Source organism: Lepidochelys kempii, chromosome 6 (assembly GCF_965140285.1).
Source record: "Lepidochelys kempii isolate rLepKem1 chromosome 6, rLepKem1.hap1, whole genome shotgun sequence".
Lineage (NCBI taxonomy): Eukaryota > Metazoa > Chordata > Testudines > Cheloniidae > Lepidochelys > Lepidochelys kempii.
The window spans coordinates 52,383,451-52,401,826 of NC_136385.1; the positions used below are offsets into that span (position 1 = coordinate 52,383,451).

Genomic DNA, 18,376 nt, shown 5'->3' on the forward strand with positions numbered 1-18,376 from the left:
TTTTTCTGAGCTCAGATTAATAGAGGACAGTGTTCAGATTGTACTGTGGAGTGGCATTTAATTTACCCGCTGAAATTGAGATGTAAAGTGGAATATGCAAACAGTCTAATAGTTCTTCAGTTTGCTCTTTTTATTTCTGTGGTATTGCATAGCCAGTTTTAATTAATTACAAATGATAATGAGTGTCACTTCTTCATTTAATTACTGTTAGACTGATCAGGGCATCAAAAACCTTTCTGTCGAAGAAGCAGGAAGACTGGCTTCCACTGATCCTGACTATGGATTGCGTGACCTTTACAATGCTATTGCCAATGGAAACTGTCCATCCTGGACTTTCTACATTCAGGTTATGACATTTGAAGAAGCAGAGAAGTTCCCGTTTAACCCTTTTGATGTAACTAAGGTAACTAAGGGATGTGTGTGCGCGCGCGTGCGCCTGTATACAAAAAATAATATTAAAGTTACAAAGTCAAGCAGTCAGATAGGAAATGCCAGTATTAGGTTGTTTGTGCAAACTTAATTCTCTCCTTTCCCCTTCTGCATATGCATTATGTCCTAACATCACATAAGTGCGTGGCAGAGCGAACAATAGAACCTTCCTCTCCTTGGTCCCAGTCTAATGCCTTAAACGCAAAAAAAAATCCTCTTCTTTTTTTTACTACCTCCTTCTTCATTCACTATTCGTTATGTGCTCTGAATGAGGATGGAATCTCAGTCAAATAATGTGATCATGTGAATAAAGAGCATATCATAATGCATACACACAATGGAGCCAAAAGAAGGCCACACGGCAACCTTAATTCTGGAATACTCTAACATTTGAGTGCTTTACTTTGCAACCTTAACGTGTAATTTCCTAGGTGTTTGTTTTCAGTTTTCTTTCAAAAAGAGAAAAATTCCATCCCGTGGAACTATTCCTGTCCCTCCTTCCACTCCTGCTCCAAGAAAAAAAAAAAAGGGGGGGGGGAGAATGGGTAGTGAGCAGGATTTGAGCGCAGGATTTCTAGATCCATACCACAGATCTCTATTACCATTGGAGATGACGGAGTAACTGGTAGCAGGAAAAGGCTATTAAACAGCATAGGGTGATGTGACACAGTTTGCCAGTGGATTTTGCAGCTAGGTAGGTAATAGTTATTTGGAGTTGGGAATCTTGGTGTCTGGTATTGGCTCTGGAGGGCTGTGATCTAGTAGAGAGATTGGGAAGGTTCTTTTTGAAAGGCTGTATTGCTGTTTGGATCAGGCGGTTCTTTTTGAAAGGCTGTATTGCTGTTTGGATCAGGCTTGGCTATGCAATGTTAGAAACCTGAGTTCTTTCCCCAGCTCTGATCGAAACTACCTTGAACAGCCTCTCAGTTACCCTATCATGTAAAATAGGGGCATGAAGCCTTCATCAATAGTGATGACGTTGCAGCATGAAGCATTAACACCAGTCCGTGGAAGAGGAGTTGAGACTGGAACTTACGGTCTCTTCCTTGCTCAGCACAACTTCCCTGAGGCCAAAAGGATGGGATCACTGCTGCTTCTGGGGCCCAATTCAAGCATAAGCTCTGTATCTACCACACAGAAAGCTGTGTAGTGGCCTGGGAGCATGCTTATTATAGATGGACCATGTTCTATGATTGTACCAGTAAGCTTCTGACAAGCTCTTCTGAGCACGTTCATATGGCAGGTTTTTTTTCAGAGCCTCATAATTTAGCTAAATTTGGGTGGATTTTCCTGGGGAACAGTAAAGTGTACTTATGATCCCAGGTCTAATCCTCTGCCAAGCATCAAGTTTCTTGCTTCAAAGCATGGCAGTGGTAGAGTGCTTAAAAAAGAACTGTAGGGGAAAATGTTAACATTGGCAAGCCCTGCATGCTTTTATCTAACCTTCCTCTTAAAAGTGGTTAAACTATTTTTGTCAAATGCTTATTTTATTTAAAAAAAAAATGGAAAATTTCCACCTGAATTGTTACTGTTTGGCAAATTTATAAGCTGCTGAAAGCAAAAGTTTATAATGGAAAGTACTACTATATTTCTTAAAGTGTATACTCGCCTCCCCCTCCCAATATAATTCATTACCAAGATTAAATCCTAGGCACAATGACTGCATCAGGTAGTTGAATCTGTTTTCTTGCTGTGTTTTATAACATGTAGTAATCACAGTGTATGTATTATGTTTTCTAGGTTTGGCCTCACAAATGCTATCCTCTAATTCCTGTGGGCAAACTTGTCTTGAACAGGAACCCTGTCAATTATTTTGCAGAGGTAGAACAAATAGCCTTTGACCCAAGCAACATGCCACCAGGCATTGAACCTAGCCCTGATAAAATGTTACAGGTAAGCAGAGCGGCTCGGTATATTACTCTGACACAGAGTAAATCTCCTACATGGCATTTTCTCTTCGTAAGGCTATGTCTACACTTAAACCACTGCAGTGGCACAGCTGCAGCACTCAGTGTAGATACTGATTACAGCAAACAAAGTGACATGAGAACCCCTGTATTTAATCCACCTCACTGAGAGATGGTAGCTAGATCCAGGGAAAAAATTCTTCCATTGACCTAGTGCTGTCTACACTAGGGATTAGGTTGGTTTAACAACATCACTTGGGGTATGTCTTCACTACGAAATTAGGTCAAATATATAGAAATTGGTTTTTTAGAAAGCATTTTTATACAGTCTATTGTATGTGTCCCCACATAAATGCTCTAAGTCCATTTAGTCGGCGGAGTGCGTCCACAGTACCGAGGCAACCATCGACTTCCAGAGCGTTGCACTGTGGGTAGCTATCCCACAGTCTCCGCCACCCATTTGAATTCTGGGTTGAAATCCCAATGCCTGATGAAGCAAAAACATTGTCATGGGTGGTTCTGGGTACATATCGTCAGGCCCCCCCCTTCCCTCCCTCTGTGAAAGCAACAGCAGACAATCGTTTTGCGCCCTTTTTTCCTGGGTTACCTGTGCAGACACCATACCACGGCAAGCATGGAGCCCGCTCAGCTCACTGTCATCATATGTCTCCTGGGTGCTGGCAGACGTGGTACTGCATTGCTACACAGCAGCAGCTTATTGCCTTTTGGCAGCAGACGGTGCATTATGACTGGTAGCCATCGTCGTTGTACTCCTGGGTGCTCTTTTAGCCGACCTCAGTGAGGTCGGTCAGGGGCGCCTGGGCAGACATGGGAGTCACTCAGCCAAGTCATTTCCCTTTTTAAGCTTTGTCTCATGGAGATTCAGTCCTGCCGGCAGTTGTACTGCACCGTTTTCTGGTGAGCAGCCAGGAGACCACGATGGCCAGCAGTCGTACTGCACCATCTGCTGCCAGCCTAAGATGTATAAAGATAGCTGAAGTGGATCAAAACAAGAAATAGATTAGATTTATTTTGTATTCATTTGTATTCATTTTCTCCCCCCTCCCTCCCGCTGTGAAATCAACAGCCTGCTAAACCCAGGGTTTTGAGTTCTATCCTTGAGGGGGCCATTCTGTTTCTCCTTGATGCAAAGCCACCCCCTTTGTTGATTTTAATTCCCTGTAAGCCAACCCTGTAAGCCAGGGTTGTCAGTCGCCCCTCCCTCCATCAGAGCAACGGCAGACAATTGTTTCGCGCCTTTTTTCAGCGCAGACACCATAGCACTGGGAGCATGGAGCCTGCTCAGATCACCGCGGCAATTATGAGCACTATAAACACTGCGCACGTTATCCAGTAGGATATGCAGAACCATAACCTACAAGAAAAGCGAAACCAGGGGAGGAGGAGGCGACTGCAGCGCAGTGACAAGAGTGATGAGGACATGGACATAGACTTCTCACAAAGTACAGGCCCCTGCAACATGCACACCATGGTGTCAATTGGGCAGGTTCATGGTGTGGAACGCCAATTCTGGGCCTGGGAAACAAGCAAAGACTGCTGGGACCACATATTGTTGCGGGTCTGGGATGATTCCCAGTGGCTGTGAAACTTTCGCATGCGTAAGGCACTTTGATGGAAACTTGTGACTTGCTTTCCCCTGACCTGAAGTGCAAGAATACAGAGATGAGAGGAGCCCTCACACGCGAGTGGCGATAGCCCTGTGGAAGCTTGCAACGTCAGACAGCTACCGGTCAGTTGGGAATCAATTTGGAGTGGGCAAATCTACTGTGGGGGCTGCTGTGATGCAAGTAGCCAATGCAATCACTGAGCTGCTGCTATCAAGGGTAGTGACTCTGGGAAATGTGATCATAGTGGATGGCTTTGCTGCAATGGGATTCCCTAACTGTGGTGGGGCGATAGACGGAACCCATATCCCTATCTTGGCACTGGAGTACCAAGTCAGCAAGTACATAAACCGAAAGGGGTACTTTTCAGTGGTGCTGCAAGCACTGGTGGATCACAAGGGACGTTTCACCAAGATCAACGTGGGATGGCTGGGAAAGGTACATGACGCTCGCATCTTCAGGAACTGTTTGTTTCAACAGTTAGTCTATTTTCTGGTCTGGAAAGTAAGTCCCTTGCTGCAGCTATTGAAATAACCATTGGGGATGTTGAAATGCCTGTAGTTCTCTTTGCGGACCCAGCCTACCCCTTAATGCCATGGCTTATGAGGCCATACACAGGCTTCCTGGACAGTAGTCAGGAGGTGTTTAACTATAGGCTGAGCAAGTGCAGAATGGTGGTAGAATGTGCATTTGAGCATTTAAAAGTGTGCTGGCGCAGTTTACTGAGTCGTTTAGACCTCAGCAAAACCAATATTTCCATTGTTATTGCTGCTTGCTGTGCGCTCCACAATATTTGTGAGAGTAAGGGGAAGACGTTTATGGCGGGGTGGGAGGTTGAGGCAAATCGCCTGGCCGCTGATTATGCGCAGCCAGACACCAGGGCAGTTAGAGTACAGGAGTGCGCGGTGCACATCAGAGAAGCTTTGAAAACCAGTTTCATGACGGGCCAGGCTACGGTGTGAAAGTTCTGTTTGTTTCTCCTTGATGGAAACAACCCTCCCTCCCCCCGCCCCGGTTCACTCTTCTTTCCTGTAAGCTAAGCACCCTTCCCTCCCCCCTTCGATCAACACTTGCAGAGGCAATAAAGTCATTGTTGCTTCACATTCATGCATTCTTTATTTATTCATCACACAAGTAGGGGAATAACTGCCAAGATAGCCCAGGAGGGGTGGTGGAGGAGGGAAGCACCAGGTGGGGTGGTGGAGGAGGGAAGAACAAGGTCGCACAGCACTCTAAAACATATTGAATGCCAGCCTTCTGTTGCTTGGGCAATCCTCTGGGTGGAGTGAATCATAGAATCATAGAATATCCGGATTGGAAGGGACCTCAGGAGGTCATCTAGTCTAACCCCTGCTCAAAAGCAGGACCCATCCCCAATTAAATCATCCCAGCCAGGGCTTTGTCAAGCCTGACCTTAAAAACTTCTAAGGAAGGAGATTCCACTACCTCCCTAGGCAACGCATTCCAGTGTTTCACCACACTCCTAGTGAAAAAGTTTTTCCTAATATCCAACCTAAACCTCCCCCACTGCAACTTGAGACCATTACTCCTTGTCCTGTCCTCGTCCACCACTGAGAATAGTCTAGAACCATCCTCTCTGGAACTACCTCTCAGGTAGTTGAAAGCAGCTATCAAATCCCCCCTCATTCTTCTCTTCCGCAGACTAAACAATCCCAGTTCCCTCAGCCTCTCCTCATAAGTCATGTGTTCCAGACCCCTAATCATTTTTGTTGCCCTTCGCTGGACTCTCTCCAATTTATCCTAAATTTACTGCTCCTAAAGCAGTAAATGGTTTGTTTCTGTTATTATGTAAGGAGGCATTTATTAAAATACAGTCACTGCAATATTGTCATGGGAATATAAAAGAAAAATAGGTGGGCTATGACGCACACACGCGCACACACAGAATTTCAGAAAGAATCTTTGAAAGTTCAGGACAGCTTATCATTTTGACATTTTATCTGTGAGGATTAAGGATTATGAAATGATTATTTCCATGTTGCAAAATATGCATTTCATTACATAACTGCTCATTTCAGTGATTAGTTTCAAAAGGTGGTCATGAAAAATATGACCAGGGTCAAACTGATTGCCCTATGTGGGGTTGGGAAGGAATTCCCCCACCCCTCCCCCCCGTCAGGTTGGCAGTGACGGTGGGAGGTTTTGATCATCATCTGCAGGGTGGGGTGCTAGTCACTTTCCAGGATTATCAGAATATATCTCACTTAATTTCCCTGCCATTGTGGGGACTTCAGGCATTGTTACATCTAAGTCCTCCTATTCTCTGCCCGTGACACACAATATTCTAGTCTCCTGTGATCTGTAATACTTTGGTCTAATTTAGGTTGCTTGTGATATACAGGAGTTCAGACTAGATCATCTGGTGGTCCCGTCCGGCTTTAAACTCTGACTAAATATAAAAAAATGTTGAATATACAACATGTCATTGTGATTTTTAGGGTCGTCTTTTCTCATATCCTGATACTCACCGACACCGTTTAGGACCCAACTACCTACAAATACCTGTGAATTGTCCCTATAGGACTCGTGTGGCCAACTATCAGAGAGATGGACCTATGTGTGTGTTTGACAACCAAGGTATCCTGAAAATATTTCTGAATGTAATATATTTGCATTATGTATATAGGCATTAAAAATGATTTGTCTGATCTTGAAGATAGTTCATTTCAGAACAAAATCAGCCCATCAATTAGCAGGAGTAGTTGAAAACAAACTGCTCTAAACAGTGATACACTAAAATACTCTTTTCAGTGTCTTTGTAGTAGTAACAGACTGAACATATTCTGCTCCATTTACATTGTTTCCTAAATAACGAGCTTTACCTTTTTTTTCCTAATTCAAGTGTGGTAGACGTATGCAGAAGCTGCTCCTTAATAAGGACTTTTCTAAATTTTCAGAGTCATGGATCCATAATATTTAAGTGCATGCCATTGTTAATATCTGATCAGTTTTCATCACTTATGCACAGAGATGTAGGTATAGACCTCAGTATTGATGCAAAAATGGTTATTTATTCTTCTGTTACTTGGACCTTTATTGAATTCCAAAGAGATACTTACAATTGTTTTCATAGATACAAGGCTTGGAGAATAATAGCTTACATGCTTATGTTTTTAGTTACTAATTTAATTATATGAAATGTACAAGCTAAAAAAGTCCTTTCTATCAATGTGAAAGGCCCCTGTGTGTCAGAGTGATACATCTCTAAAACTTCTAGTTGTGTTTACACAGTTGCTGGAATGCAAATTTATATTTTTTGTGTGTTAATATTCTATATTTTTTTAAAATAATTTTTGAAAGATGTTGCAGTGTTTAGTGATTTTTGCCTTATAAGAATATTTGATAGGAGTCTTTAATTACAAGTTGTAAATGTACTACAGCTGTCTGGTTGTAAGTCTAGGAACCATGTGGTCAAAAAGGCAAACAAATCAACATGTATGCCTTATCAAAGAGTAGAACACATCCTTCATGTATAAGATACCAGTTTGTTATAGATATTATCTTTATCTCAAGACAACAGATGTTGTAAGATGTTTGTTTGAAAAAAAATCCTAACTGTATAAAAGAATGCGAGGATGTTCTTATTCAGAAAATTCCAAAAAGAAGTAACGCTTAGGATGTGTTACCAGAACTATAAACCAAGGGGGGAAAGTGGGTCTCTTATTCCTCCTCTTTGAAAAGAAAAATCTTAGTTTAAACCCACAAAAAGAATTCTAGAAATATCCTTATTGAAACTGATTTCTTATGTAAACACTCAAAGTTTTCATGGTTTAAATTTGAATGAGAATATTTGTGATTGGGAAATATCTTACAGAAGATATTAATTACGTCCCTCCTTTCCATGTTTAAGGTGAAAGAAAACCTTTGCTTCTCAAATTCTTAAAATTGCATACAATTGTTTTTGAGATATTTGCAGTTTTGCATCTAAATGCAAGCCATCATGTAATAACTGCCTGATTCCATGGTTGTGTGAATTGTGAGATATTTTATGTACAAATATATTAAGATCATTTGATGCTATAACTGGTTAGTAATACAAGCCATTTTAATATAAAATATTGATAACTAATTCTTCAGTTAATATCTGGCATTGCTTAAGCAACTAGTTACCAAACTCAGACAATAACCTTCTCTCCAAGAATGGTAAGAAAAAAAGACAATACCATCTGTGATGACCATTTAAGTTCAAAGACATTCTTAAGTAGGGATGTAATCACCATTTAAAAAGTTAACTGTTTAAACTACTAAAAAATACTTTGTTTAAATGGCTAACTGATTAAAGGGCTGGCTGTTGTGTGGCTGGGGCCCATCTGGCTTGCACGCGGCTGGGGCTGATCCGACTGCGCCAGCCAGTGCGGGGGTTAACAGTTAAGTCGGGGTAACTGGTAAGACTAATGCTTAACATTTTACATCCCTACTCTTAAGAACTATGTAATTTTTCCAAAAAATTACTTTCAGAGCTCAGAGGAAATAGTGTTTGGACTCATTTGAAAGGGAATTCCAACTTCTTGTGAGCCCTGGTGGAGTTCAAAGGATGTCTCAATAAATGTATTGAATAAAAAGTTAAAATTCTATGCTTAAAGATGTTCTGCTGATTTACTACCACAAAGACGAATGCAAAATAATCACAAAGCTGAAGAATTACAATCCTACTACATATTCGGTAGCATATGGTATATTCGTAAGCTGAAGGTATACACTAAGATCATCAGACAAAGGTGTTAAGGCACTGAACTGTGACAAACTGATATCTGAAGCAACCAAGCCCCTAAAAGAGGGGTTTCTTCCCTCTACAGAGAGATAATAAATCTCTCTGAACTGAGGGAGTAAACAGCAGCACTCAGTTCAGCATAGTTCACCTCTTTACAAGCAAGCAGCAGCAGCAAGAAGATAGCTGACAAGGCAAAGAAGCCACAGCACAGCATCCAGGAGAAGCAGCCTCCCAATGCAGCACTGCTTCTGCAACATGTCACCTAGACTTCAGCATCGTTGGTGAGGTGGAGTTAACAAAAGCAGTGCCAAAGGATTTGCCTAAATTTTTCCTGTAATAATTTTAATGGGATAGTGAAATGGTATTGTCATTTAAGGTATTAACAGCTTCTCCTATTAAAAGCCAGAATATTTAGACTATGTATTCTTAGAAAGGAAACATGAGCTAACCTTGGTAAACTGCAAGAAATAATGGGATTTAATTTAAATGTAAGATTCTTAATTTTCATTCATTTTCCTGCATCAAGACTCTACCTTGACTGGCTTCTTTTAATTAACCAAGTCAAACACTTTGATTTCATAGGATCTTAGTTAAGATTACTTAACTCTGCCTATTTATGAACTGTTTAGGTTGTCCATGATAAACCATACAGGATTCATCAATCCTTAAACAAAATTCCTTTGCTCATGGTTATCCATGAGATAATAAGGCTATGTCTGCACTACGGCCCTTACAGCAGCAGAGCTTTACCACTACAGCTGTGTCACTGTAAGGTCTCCTGTGTAGCTGCTCTATGCCAACGGGAGAGATCTCTTCCTTTAGCATAATTAAATGACCCCAAATGAGTGATAGAAGCTATGTCAGCGGGAGAGCGTCTCCACACTCGTGCTTTTGTTGGTGAAACTTACATTGGTCAGGGGTGTGTTTTTTCACACCCCTGGCCGACAGAAGTTTTACTAACAAAAGTGCTAGCGTAGACATAGTCTAAGAAAGGACTCAGTACTGATATTGGGGAAAATACAGACTGTGCTTTTACTTTTGGTAGAAAAGAGCATGTCCAGCAGAGGTAGACCCAATGTTAAGGCATAAATCTCTGTTCAAAGTTCACCACAGAAAGATGTACTGTAGTAAATGTCACTTACAGCTTGTATGCTATGGTTCTCTTTTCCTTTCCTAGTCATTAATTAATCCTAGCCATTATTAATGAATTATTAGTCATTAATTTTGTTATTATTATTCAATCACTAGTAATAGATTATTTTGTTTGTCTTTAATTGTGGTATTCCCATAGGAGTGATGAACCCCATTTGACTAAAATTGTGGGAGTAACATCCCTGAATTGGCATTGATATGGTATGCCATTTCTTATTTTGCTAGACTGTAAATTTAAGTAATTTTTGGATAAAAAGTTAGTTGGTGCTTAACAATTTAAAACACCCTCTTCATCTCTCACAGGCCTTGATCCTACAAGATGCTGAACATTTTGGCCCCTGATCCAGCAAAACATGATTAACTGTTAGGTATGTGAGTGGTCCCATTGAAGTCAGTGGTATCTAAAGTAAATGGGACTACTCATAGGTTTAAAGCTAAGCATGTGTTCAACTGTTTTGCTAGATTGTGGTCAGAGCACTTGGCATCTTGCATAATTGAGCCATTAAAAATATGGGATGGGAGACAGTATGTGCAGGTGACTAAGCCTCCTTTTTGCACAGAACAGGTTCTTTCCACACAGGGAGGGGGTTTAGATTCTGCCTTAATTTTTAATACCAGGAATTTTAAAGAAAACTCAGGAAATTAGAAATGGGTAGATTCAAATCCAGATACTAGGGCTGGTTCGAAAATTTTTGTTGAAAGTTTTCCTTCAGAAAATGTCATTTTGACAAAACTGGGGGGTTGTAGGTTTTTTTTTTTTTTTAAATTTCCCACGAACATTCCAAAATTTAGAAATTTTTGTTTGAGAACTTAATTTCAGAAAAATGGAAATAATTGTTTTAAAACTAACTTTTATATTTTTAGGTGCATTATTTCATGATACCTGTAGTAATAGTGCTTAATGTGATTGATATTTGAAATATTCTATTTTATTTTTTCAGAATTTCCATTTCACAGGAAATTTTGCTTTTGTTCTGATTTAGAACAAAAACAAATGTTCAAAATTCCAAGTTTTGACCAGCTATATCAGATATGGGTTTGAGGCTGCAGAACATTGTAACTGCTGAGCTGTATCTTTTGAAGAGTGTGAGGCAAAGTGTTGGCAGCTGTTTTACAAAGAAAGCGAAGGAAATATAGGCATGATAACCGGGTAAAAGGATTATCTAAATCAGTTTGAATATATTCCTTCAAGGTGCTTTATAATTTCACTGTCTCCTAATCTAAACTAAAAGGACTGATATTTTGATCTTTTCTTTTAAAGGTGGTGCCCCAAATTATTATCCAAACAGTTTTACTGGTCCTGAAGATCAGCCCAATTTGAAGGAAAGCCGCATGTCTGTCGCATGCTATGATGTGCAGCGCTTCAATAGTGAAAATGAGGATAATGTGTCTCAGGTATGCTGTGTGAAAAGGACTTATTATAACATTGTTCTGGAATTTGACTGTATTATCTGGATGTTGGTTTTCCCTTGAAGCATCTAGCCTAAATTTAAGGCCAGTTCTGAGGAGGCCTTGAAAGATCTTTATGCCAATTAATTTAAAGTAGGGCTGCAAATTAATTACTCATGCGACTAACTAAAAAAAATGGTGATTAATTGAACTGTTAAACAATAATACAGTACCAGTTGAAATTTATAAATATTTTTGGATGTTTTCCACATTTTCAAATTTACTGATTTCAATTACAAGACAGAATACAAAGTGTACAGTGCTCACTTTATATTTTTGAATTTGTATTTTTCAATTCACCTCATACAAGTACTATAGTGTGATTTCTATTGTGAAAGTGAAACTTACAAATATAGGTTTGTTTATTTGCTGGCCCATCATTTGAGGCTGTTATAACATGAAATATATGGCAGAATGCAGGTAACTCACAGAGCAGGAGACATACAGTTCTTCCTCAAGGAATTCAGTCACAAATTTAATTAACGCATTATTTTTTTTTAGTGAGTGTCATCAGCATGGAAGCATGTCCTCTGGAAAGGCGGCCAAAGCATGAATATTTAGCATATTTGACACATAAATACTTTGCAATGCCAGCTGCAAAAGTGCCATGCGAACATCTGTTTTCACTTTCAGGGGACATTGTAAATAAGAAGCGGGCAACATTATAATTCCGTAAATGTAAACAAAAACTTGTTTGTCTTAGCGATTGGCTGAATAAGAAGTGAGACTGAGTGGACTTATAGGCTCTAAAGGTTTACATTGTTTTGTTTTTGAGTGCAGTTGTGTAACAAAAATAAGTCTACTTTTATAAGTGCACTTTCATGATAAAGATCTCACTACAGTACTTTTATGAGGTGAATTGAAGAATACTATATTTTTACAGTGCAAATATTTGTAATAAGCAAAGTGAGTACTGTACACTTTGTATTGTGTTGTAACTGAAATCAGTATATTAAATATAGAAACATCCATACCTTTATTATAATTTTCAATTGGTATTCTGTTATTGTTTAACAATGCGATTAAAACGGCAATTAACTGAGATTAACTTTTTAAATCTTGCAATTAATCAAGATTAATTTTTTTGATAGTTTGACAGCCCTAATTTCAAGGACTGCTTTGACTTTGACTGCCCAGTGAAAAAGCTGTGGTTCCTCACAACTCATTCTTCCACAGCACTTTCTTCAACTCAGATATGACCAGTTCAAATTTTCATGTACATTTCTTTGCATGCAAAATTGCACCTGCAAAAGTGAGGGTCACCTGTTTTATTGCAGTGTGATACCAAGAGAATATAAAGTCCAATATTTTACCAGAAACATATTTTCTCCACATTTTATCACTTTTCTCTAGGTATCTTGGTAACACTTCCCCTACTCTTAAGAACCACACTTTCCTTAGAATACTGTCATTTCAGTTAACCTTTAAGAAATGTTTCTTTACACTAAGTAATGCAAATAGTAAATTTTTTGGGCCAACCTGAATACGAATACCCAGATGCAGAATTTAGCTCTTTTTTTTCCGAGCTTGATGTAATTAGTTGCTGCAGATATCTAAACTATAACATTTGTATCGCATTGTGTTAATTCCAACAGAACTGGATTACATTGATGTATAAGATAATTAAAGTAATTAAACAAATAGCAGTGAACACAGAATTTGTGTCGTAACGCTAGAAACAGTGTTGCCAGTACATTTGCAAATCTCATTCATAGGCTTTTTTTATAGATAGTGTCAGAGGAGAAATATGTAATTGTAAGATAGTTGTAAATTACTTCCTGAAATAGTCCAATATTAATTTTAGAAACTGGAAGAGTAGTTAAAAATTGATTTGTTAAAATGGACTTGTCTTGTAAAGCAGATGTAAAATTTCAAAATTTAATTTTGCTAAACTATCCAGCAGAATAGCGTTAATGGTTCTAGGAAGCAGAATGGCTGCATCTTTAATCTAATGTTGACTTGGAACCACTACTTTCATCAGCAGCATGTCATTCTCTTTGCCTCTTTCTTATTCCTTCCCTCATGTAAAAACTTAGTTGTACATCACGGTGGGAAGCAGTTGGACTATGCTGGGGAAAATACCAACCAATATTTCATGCTTTCTTGCAATAGTTTAAAGACCTGAGCTTTAACAGTTTGACTACTGTTAATGAGGAGCTTTTGATAGAATCAGATTAAAACTGGCCTTGCCTTACATAAACTAAACTACTGACTTCAATCCTAAGGTGAGAGTGTTCTATACCAAAGTTCTGAAAGAAGATGAACGCCAAAGACTGTGTGAGAACATTGCTAGCCATCTTAAAGATGCTCAGCATTTCATCCAGAAGAAAGCTGTAAGTACAGTAAAAGCTTTATCGGGCACTTTGGGAGAATGGGGGGTGCTGGTTAGTCAAAAATTGTGGTTAACTAAGAGTTATAATTACCAATGGAGGGAGTGAGTTTGGGTGCAGGATGTGACTTAGGGCTGGGACATGGGAAGGGGTGTGGGCTCTGGGAGGGAGTTTCGTTGTGGGAGGATGCTTGGGGTAGGGGCACTAAAGGGGTTTTAGCATGCTGGATCTGGGCGGTGCTCACCTCGGGAAGCTCCCCGCAACTGCAACATATCCTTTCTGCTCCTAGGCAGAGGAGTGGCCAGGTGGCTCTGTGCACTGCCTCTGCCCGCAGGCGCTGCCCCTGCAGCTCCCATTGGCCGCGGTTCTCAGCTAGTGGGAGCTGCGGAGCCAGTGCTCGGGATGGAGGTAGCTCACAGAGCCCCAGTGGCTGTTCCTCCACCTAGGAGGAGGAAGGACATGATACCTCATCTGGGGAGCCCCGCAGAGCCAGGTAGGGGGCCTGCTGGCCCCACACCAACCAGACTTTTAATGGATATCAGAAATGTTGGTTTCCAGAGCTTTCTGGTTGGTAAAGTGCCAGATAACCACTTTTACTGTAGCATTTTATTGTGTTAGCTTAAGTCTAGCTTCTGCTGGTGTCTTACAGTATTGCAGTTTGCAAATATAACAGTTTGGGGATGAAAAGAGAAGGTCAGAAATTGTATTTTTGGAGAATACTTGTTGATCTGTTCTTTTATGTAACAAATGACCAGTAGAGTGTAAAGAATTAACAAATTTTGTACATACCGGTAATTATAAAGGAGAATGCTAAAGCTGGCAGGATGATGAGCTGACACTTTCAACACACACATGTGGAAGTATAGTGATTTGCGCTTCCTGTGTTGTGGGGCAGGCTAACAGAATTTTAAAGGTATTAAACTGCATACGTGCTTTGCACTGAGTGTTTAAAATAGGGATATCTTACTCAAAACAAACAAACAAAAAACCAACCACCCTTGTTTGGTCAAGGCCATAAAGGTTTTATTTGAAGGATGAAAAGTTCCTCAAAATTTAACTCTGCTGAAATATCCAGGAGAACAACATTAATGGTGCTAGGAAGAAGAATGGCTTCATCACCCCCCAATGGAAAACACCTGTGCAATGTTTGTTTAATTTGCAGTAGATCAGGATGTTGTCCTAGGTGACTTAATTCCCATGATTCACTCCTTGCTACCTGGTCTAGATATGAACTGGTGCTTGATTTGGGGAATTGTTGATAATTCTTATTAAATATAGCCTATTGATGGCAGGTTTTGGAATTGGCAAGAACCAAGTATGAATGTGAAACTGAGAAATGAAATTGTCTGTTCAAGCCGTGATTTTCCTTACTATTTCAGGTGAAAAACTTCACTGATGTTCATCCTGACTATGGTGCCCGTATTCAAGCTCTGCTGGACAAATACAATGCTGAAGCTGGCAAACAGGTATGTTAAGGATGGCTTCTTTCTACTTAACAAGACTTTGATTGGCTGAATACCTTAGCTTGTTTCATGACTCTCTACCTTGGTGGAATATAATTTTGAGGGTTTTTTTTTACTTGCGGATAATTCAGTGTTTTGATAATCATACAATGAGAGAATCGCCATTAATTGCAATGCTAATTGGTCCAAATTAGTTGGTGCTTTACAAGGACTGAATTTTAGTGGTTTTATATTTCAGAAGGTGTCCATGCATACACTTAATACTCTAGTTAGCTTAGCACATAACTTTATCTGCTACAATTGCATAAAGAGAAAGGGATAAAATGGCAGTTACTAAACAAAATGTTTCACTTGTGCTGTTTACTAAATGAGCACCGGTTAGTTTCTTTAATGTTGATTTGACTGTGTTCAAATGTAAGAAACTTCTTTTAATAGAATTTGCCCTAAATGTATGTTTTACATAGCCTAATTAATTTCATGTTGCTTTTAGGATATGATTAGAACGTATACACGATCTACATCTCGCATGTCTGCAAAGGAACGATCTAACCTGTAAACTGTGCTACATGCAGTTGGTCCGTCCGTGGATTTTACATCCACCTAACTGGAGAATAAGCTGTCAGACAGTAACAAATGTAGCAGATGTCCACACAAGATATACATGTCTTTCAGGCTTGATGCAGTAATACGTGTCTATTCTTATGTCTGCAATCAAAAGTGATTGACTTTGATAATCTAGTACCTTGTAACACCAGTATTCTAGGCTGGTAATGATTTTATGCAGATCTCTCTTTAAGGCTAAAAATTATTTTTGTTTAGGAAATTAAACTCAGAATACTTAAATGGAAAAAATTGTGTTTCAATTGGTTTTTGAGGTAAGGTCCCAAATTTCTGGCTAAACAACTGAAAAAAACTTATATAAATACTGTGATTATCAATGTAGGTGAACTAATTTGGTGTTCATGTTGATAGAACTTCACCTGATTTTGTCAAAAATAAATTGCCCAGTATGTGAGCATTACAGTACTTTAAAAATAAATAAATAAATTGCAAGTAGTAAAGGAATCCATATACATACAGTAACTTTCTTGCTTAACTCTAGTTTCCTGTAGTACAATGTATCTGATAGTAGTTAATTCATATCCAGGTGGAATAACAACTGAAGGCTAAAATTCGTTTTGTTTACTTATGGAAGATACTGGGTTGGGTATATTTTATGCAAGGAAGGTAGTGATGAAAGTAGTAATTTTGTTTCTAATCATTTACGGTTTAGATTTTACAATAAAATTGCTTGCAGTTAACCAAATGTGGCTTTGTTTTTTTTTTTAGGCTATAAGTAGTTGAACTGCACATAATGGTTACTAAACATACCGTCTACCAACTACATTCTTTTGAGTAAATGTTAGTTGTCCAGGAGATTAAGGAAACAGTTTTCAGAATCCAGCACAATTTTTACCATGGCCAGATACCATCTCTGCTAATTTATTTAAGTTTATGTAAATCTCTTTTACTGGTTCAGTTGGATATATTACTTACCAGCCCTAAAGCCTGTAGAGCTAGAACTGGCTACATTTCAGTGGTGAATGAAAAGATTCCTATAAATAAGGCCCAATTCTGTTTTCATTTAAGTCAGTTGGAATTTTATTACTGACTTAATTGGGCCCAGGTTCAGGCCCAAAGCTTCTGTCTCAGAGGAATTCTACAAGAGACTTTGGAATCTTTCAGGATTAAAGGTGTTCCATATTGGTTTGCAAAATGTAATCTGGACTTTTAGCAGTTTCCTGTAACATAGTGGCATTATCTTCAAACCTTTTTGAGTATATTTTAAATCTGATTCTGTTAAACATGGACTATGTAGAAATTGTTACATTTAAAACACTGAGGACAACGGTTAAACCAAGAATCATGGAAATACTGGAATGAAGCTGCGACTGTCAGCTGGTCTTACTGGCTCTTTTCCTTGCTTTCTTAGTGAATGGCCACCACATGCACATGATGATCCAGATACCAGTTCCACAATACCATCACTTCGGAATGAGTTGTAGTGTATACTTTCCTTCTTGGCCATAGGTGTTGCCTATCAGCACTTGAATCACATGACCCATGAGTGACAGTGGAAAGAATTTTAGAGCCCAACAATTGGCTTTGCTCTGGATATGTTGCAAAGTCCAAATATTCTGACATCTTGGTAGTGTGGCTCCTCAGCCTAGAATTAAAGCATTAACTACAACAGTTATGTAGGAGTTGATTACAAACAGCCCAATACTAATGATCTCTGTTTAAAAAACAAAACAAAACACCCAAGCTGTGCACATGAAGCTATGTTTCAAGATTCCAAGGGTTGAGGGTGAAGAACGCTTTTTTCCCCAAAAACTATTAAAGCCCTTTCATATCTTCCTTACCAGGACTTTTTCAACTTTCATTGTAAAGTAAACAAGTACCTGCAAGCATGTCCAGACTTCCCTTTTATCATAGATGACTAAAGTTAACATGGCATGTTACTACATTTTAATTTGGGCTTTACTCAACATTATAAAATAGATAAGTGAAAATTCCCCATAGAAAGAAAAATCAGTGAGGGATTGGATCCTTCTCTTAATGTGTATCAATGGGTGCTTGTGTATTTGTGTCTGGAAACTAGGGCAGACAGTTCAGAAACATCTCAGATCATTGGTAAAACACTAGTGTGCTCATTATCACATCTGAGACTTGAACTAGAGCACTTCTGATTTTGTAGGCAGCAGTGAATTAGCAGGAACTCTGTGAGGCAGAGCTTGCAAGGACCTGAGTTTTTCTTGTCTAAAAGCCACTCTGTAGACCTTACACACTGTAAAAACAGTGACTGAGGTAAATGGGAGTTGCAGGTATTAAGCATTTCTGACTCTCAGGCCTTTAATGTTTCAGGTTGGATACACAGAGGAACCCAAAACTAATGGAAGTTTCAGAAAAAAAAAATTCCATTGACTTTTTCAAAATTACACAATGGCAGAGCTTTGAATAGAACCCAGGAGTTTTGATTATTATTCCGTGTTCTAACTATTATTCCACGCTGTGTCTGTAAACTACATATTATTTCGGGGGGATTTACTAAGCAGTTGGCCAATCCTTCTTCTATTTAGATCAATAAAAGTTTTGTCATTGATGAAAACAGGAGCTGGAAGAAACCCTCAATCTTTCTTTAATAGACACAGTATTCTGCTTGCACCTTTCTCTGACCGTCACTGGTTGAATTCATACAGCTCACTGTTTTACATAAACTGATGATTTTCCAAAAATATTAAGATGGGGT

The 18,376-nt window shown here is 39.1% G+C and overlaps 1 protein-coding gene across 3 annotated transcripts in view; it reads left to right on the forward strand.

Moving 5' to 3' along the window:
* CAT (catalase) overlaps positions 1-16,393 on the forward strand; it is a 38,284-nt gene extending 21,891 nt beyond the window's left edge. For all 3 annotated transcript variants that reach the window (XM_078853254.1, XM_073347925.1, XM_073347924.1), the window contains 7 exons: positions 212-403; positions 2,170-2,322; positions 6,421-6,559; positions 11,107-11,240; positions 13,520-13,627; positions 15,004-15,090; positions 15,578-16,393. In XM_078853254.1, the coding sequence (XP_078709380.1) occupies positions 212-403; positions 2,170-2,322; positions 6,421-6,559; positions 11,107-11,240; positions 13,520-13,627; positions 15,004-15,090; positions 15,578-15,643 (879 nt within the window). In that variant the 3' untranslated portion in view covers positions 15,644-16,393. The remainder of the gene's footprint in view (positions 1-211; positions 404-2,169; positions 2,323-6,420; positions 6,560-11,106; positions 11,241-13,519; positions 13,628-15,003; positions 15,091-15,577) is intronic.
* The last annotated feature ends 1,983 nt before the right edge of the window (positions 16,394-18,376 follow it).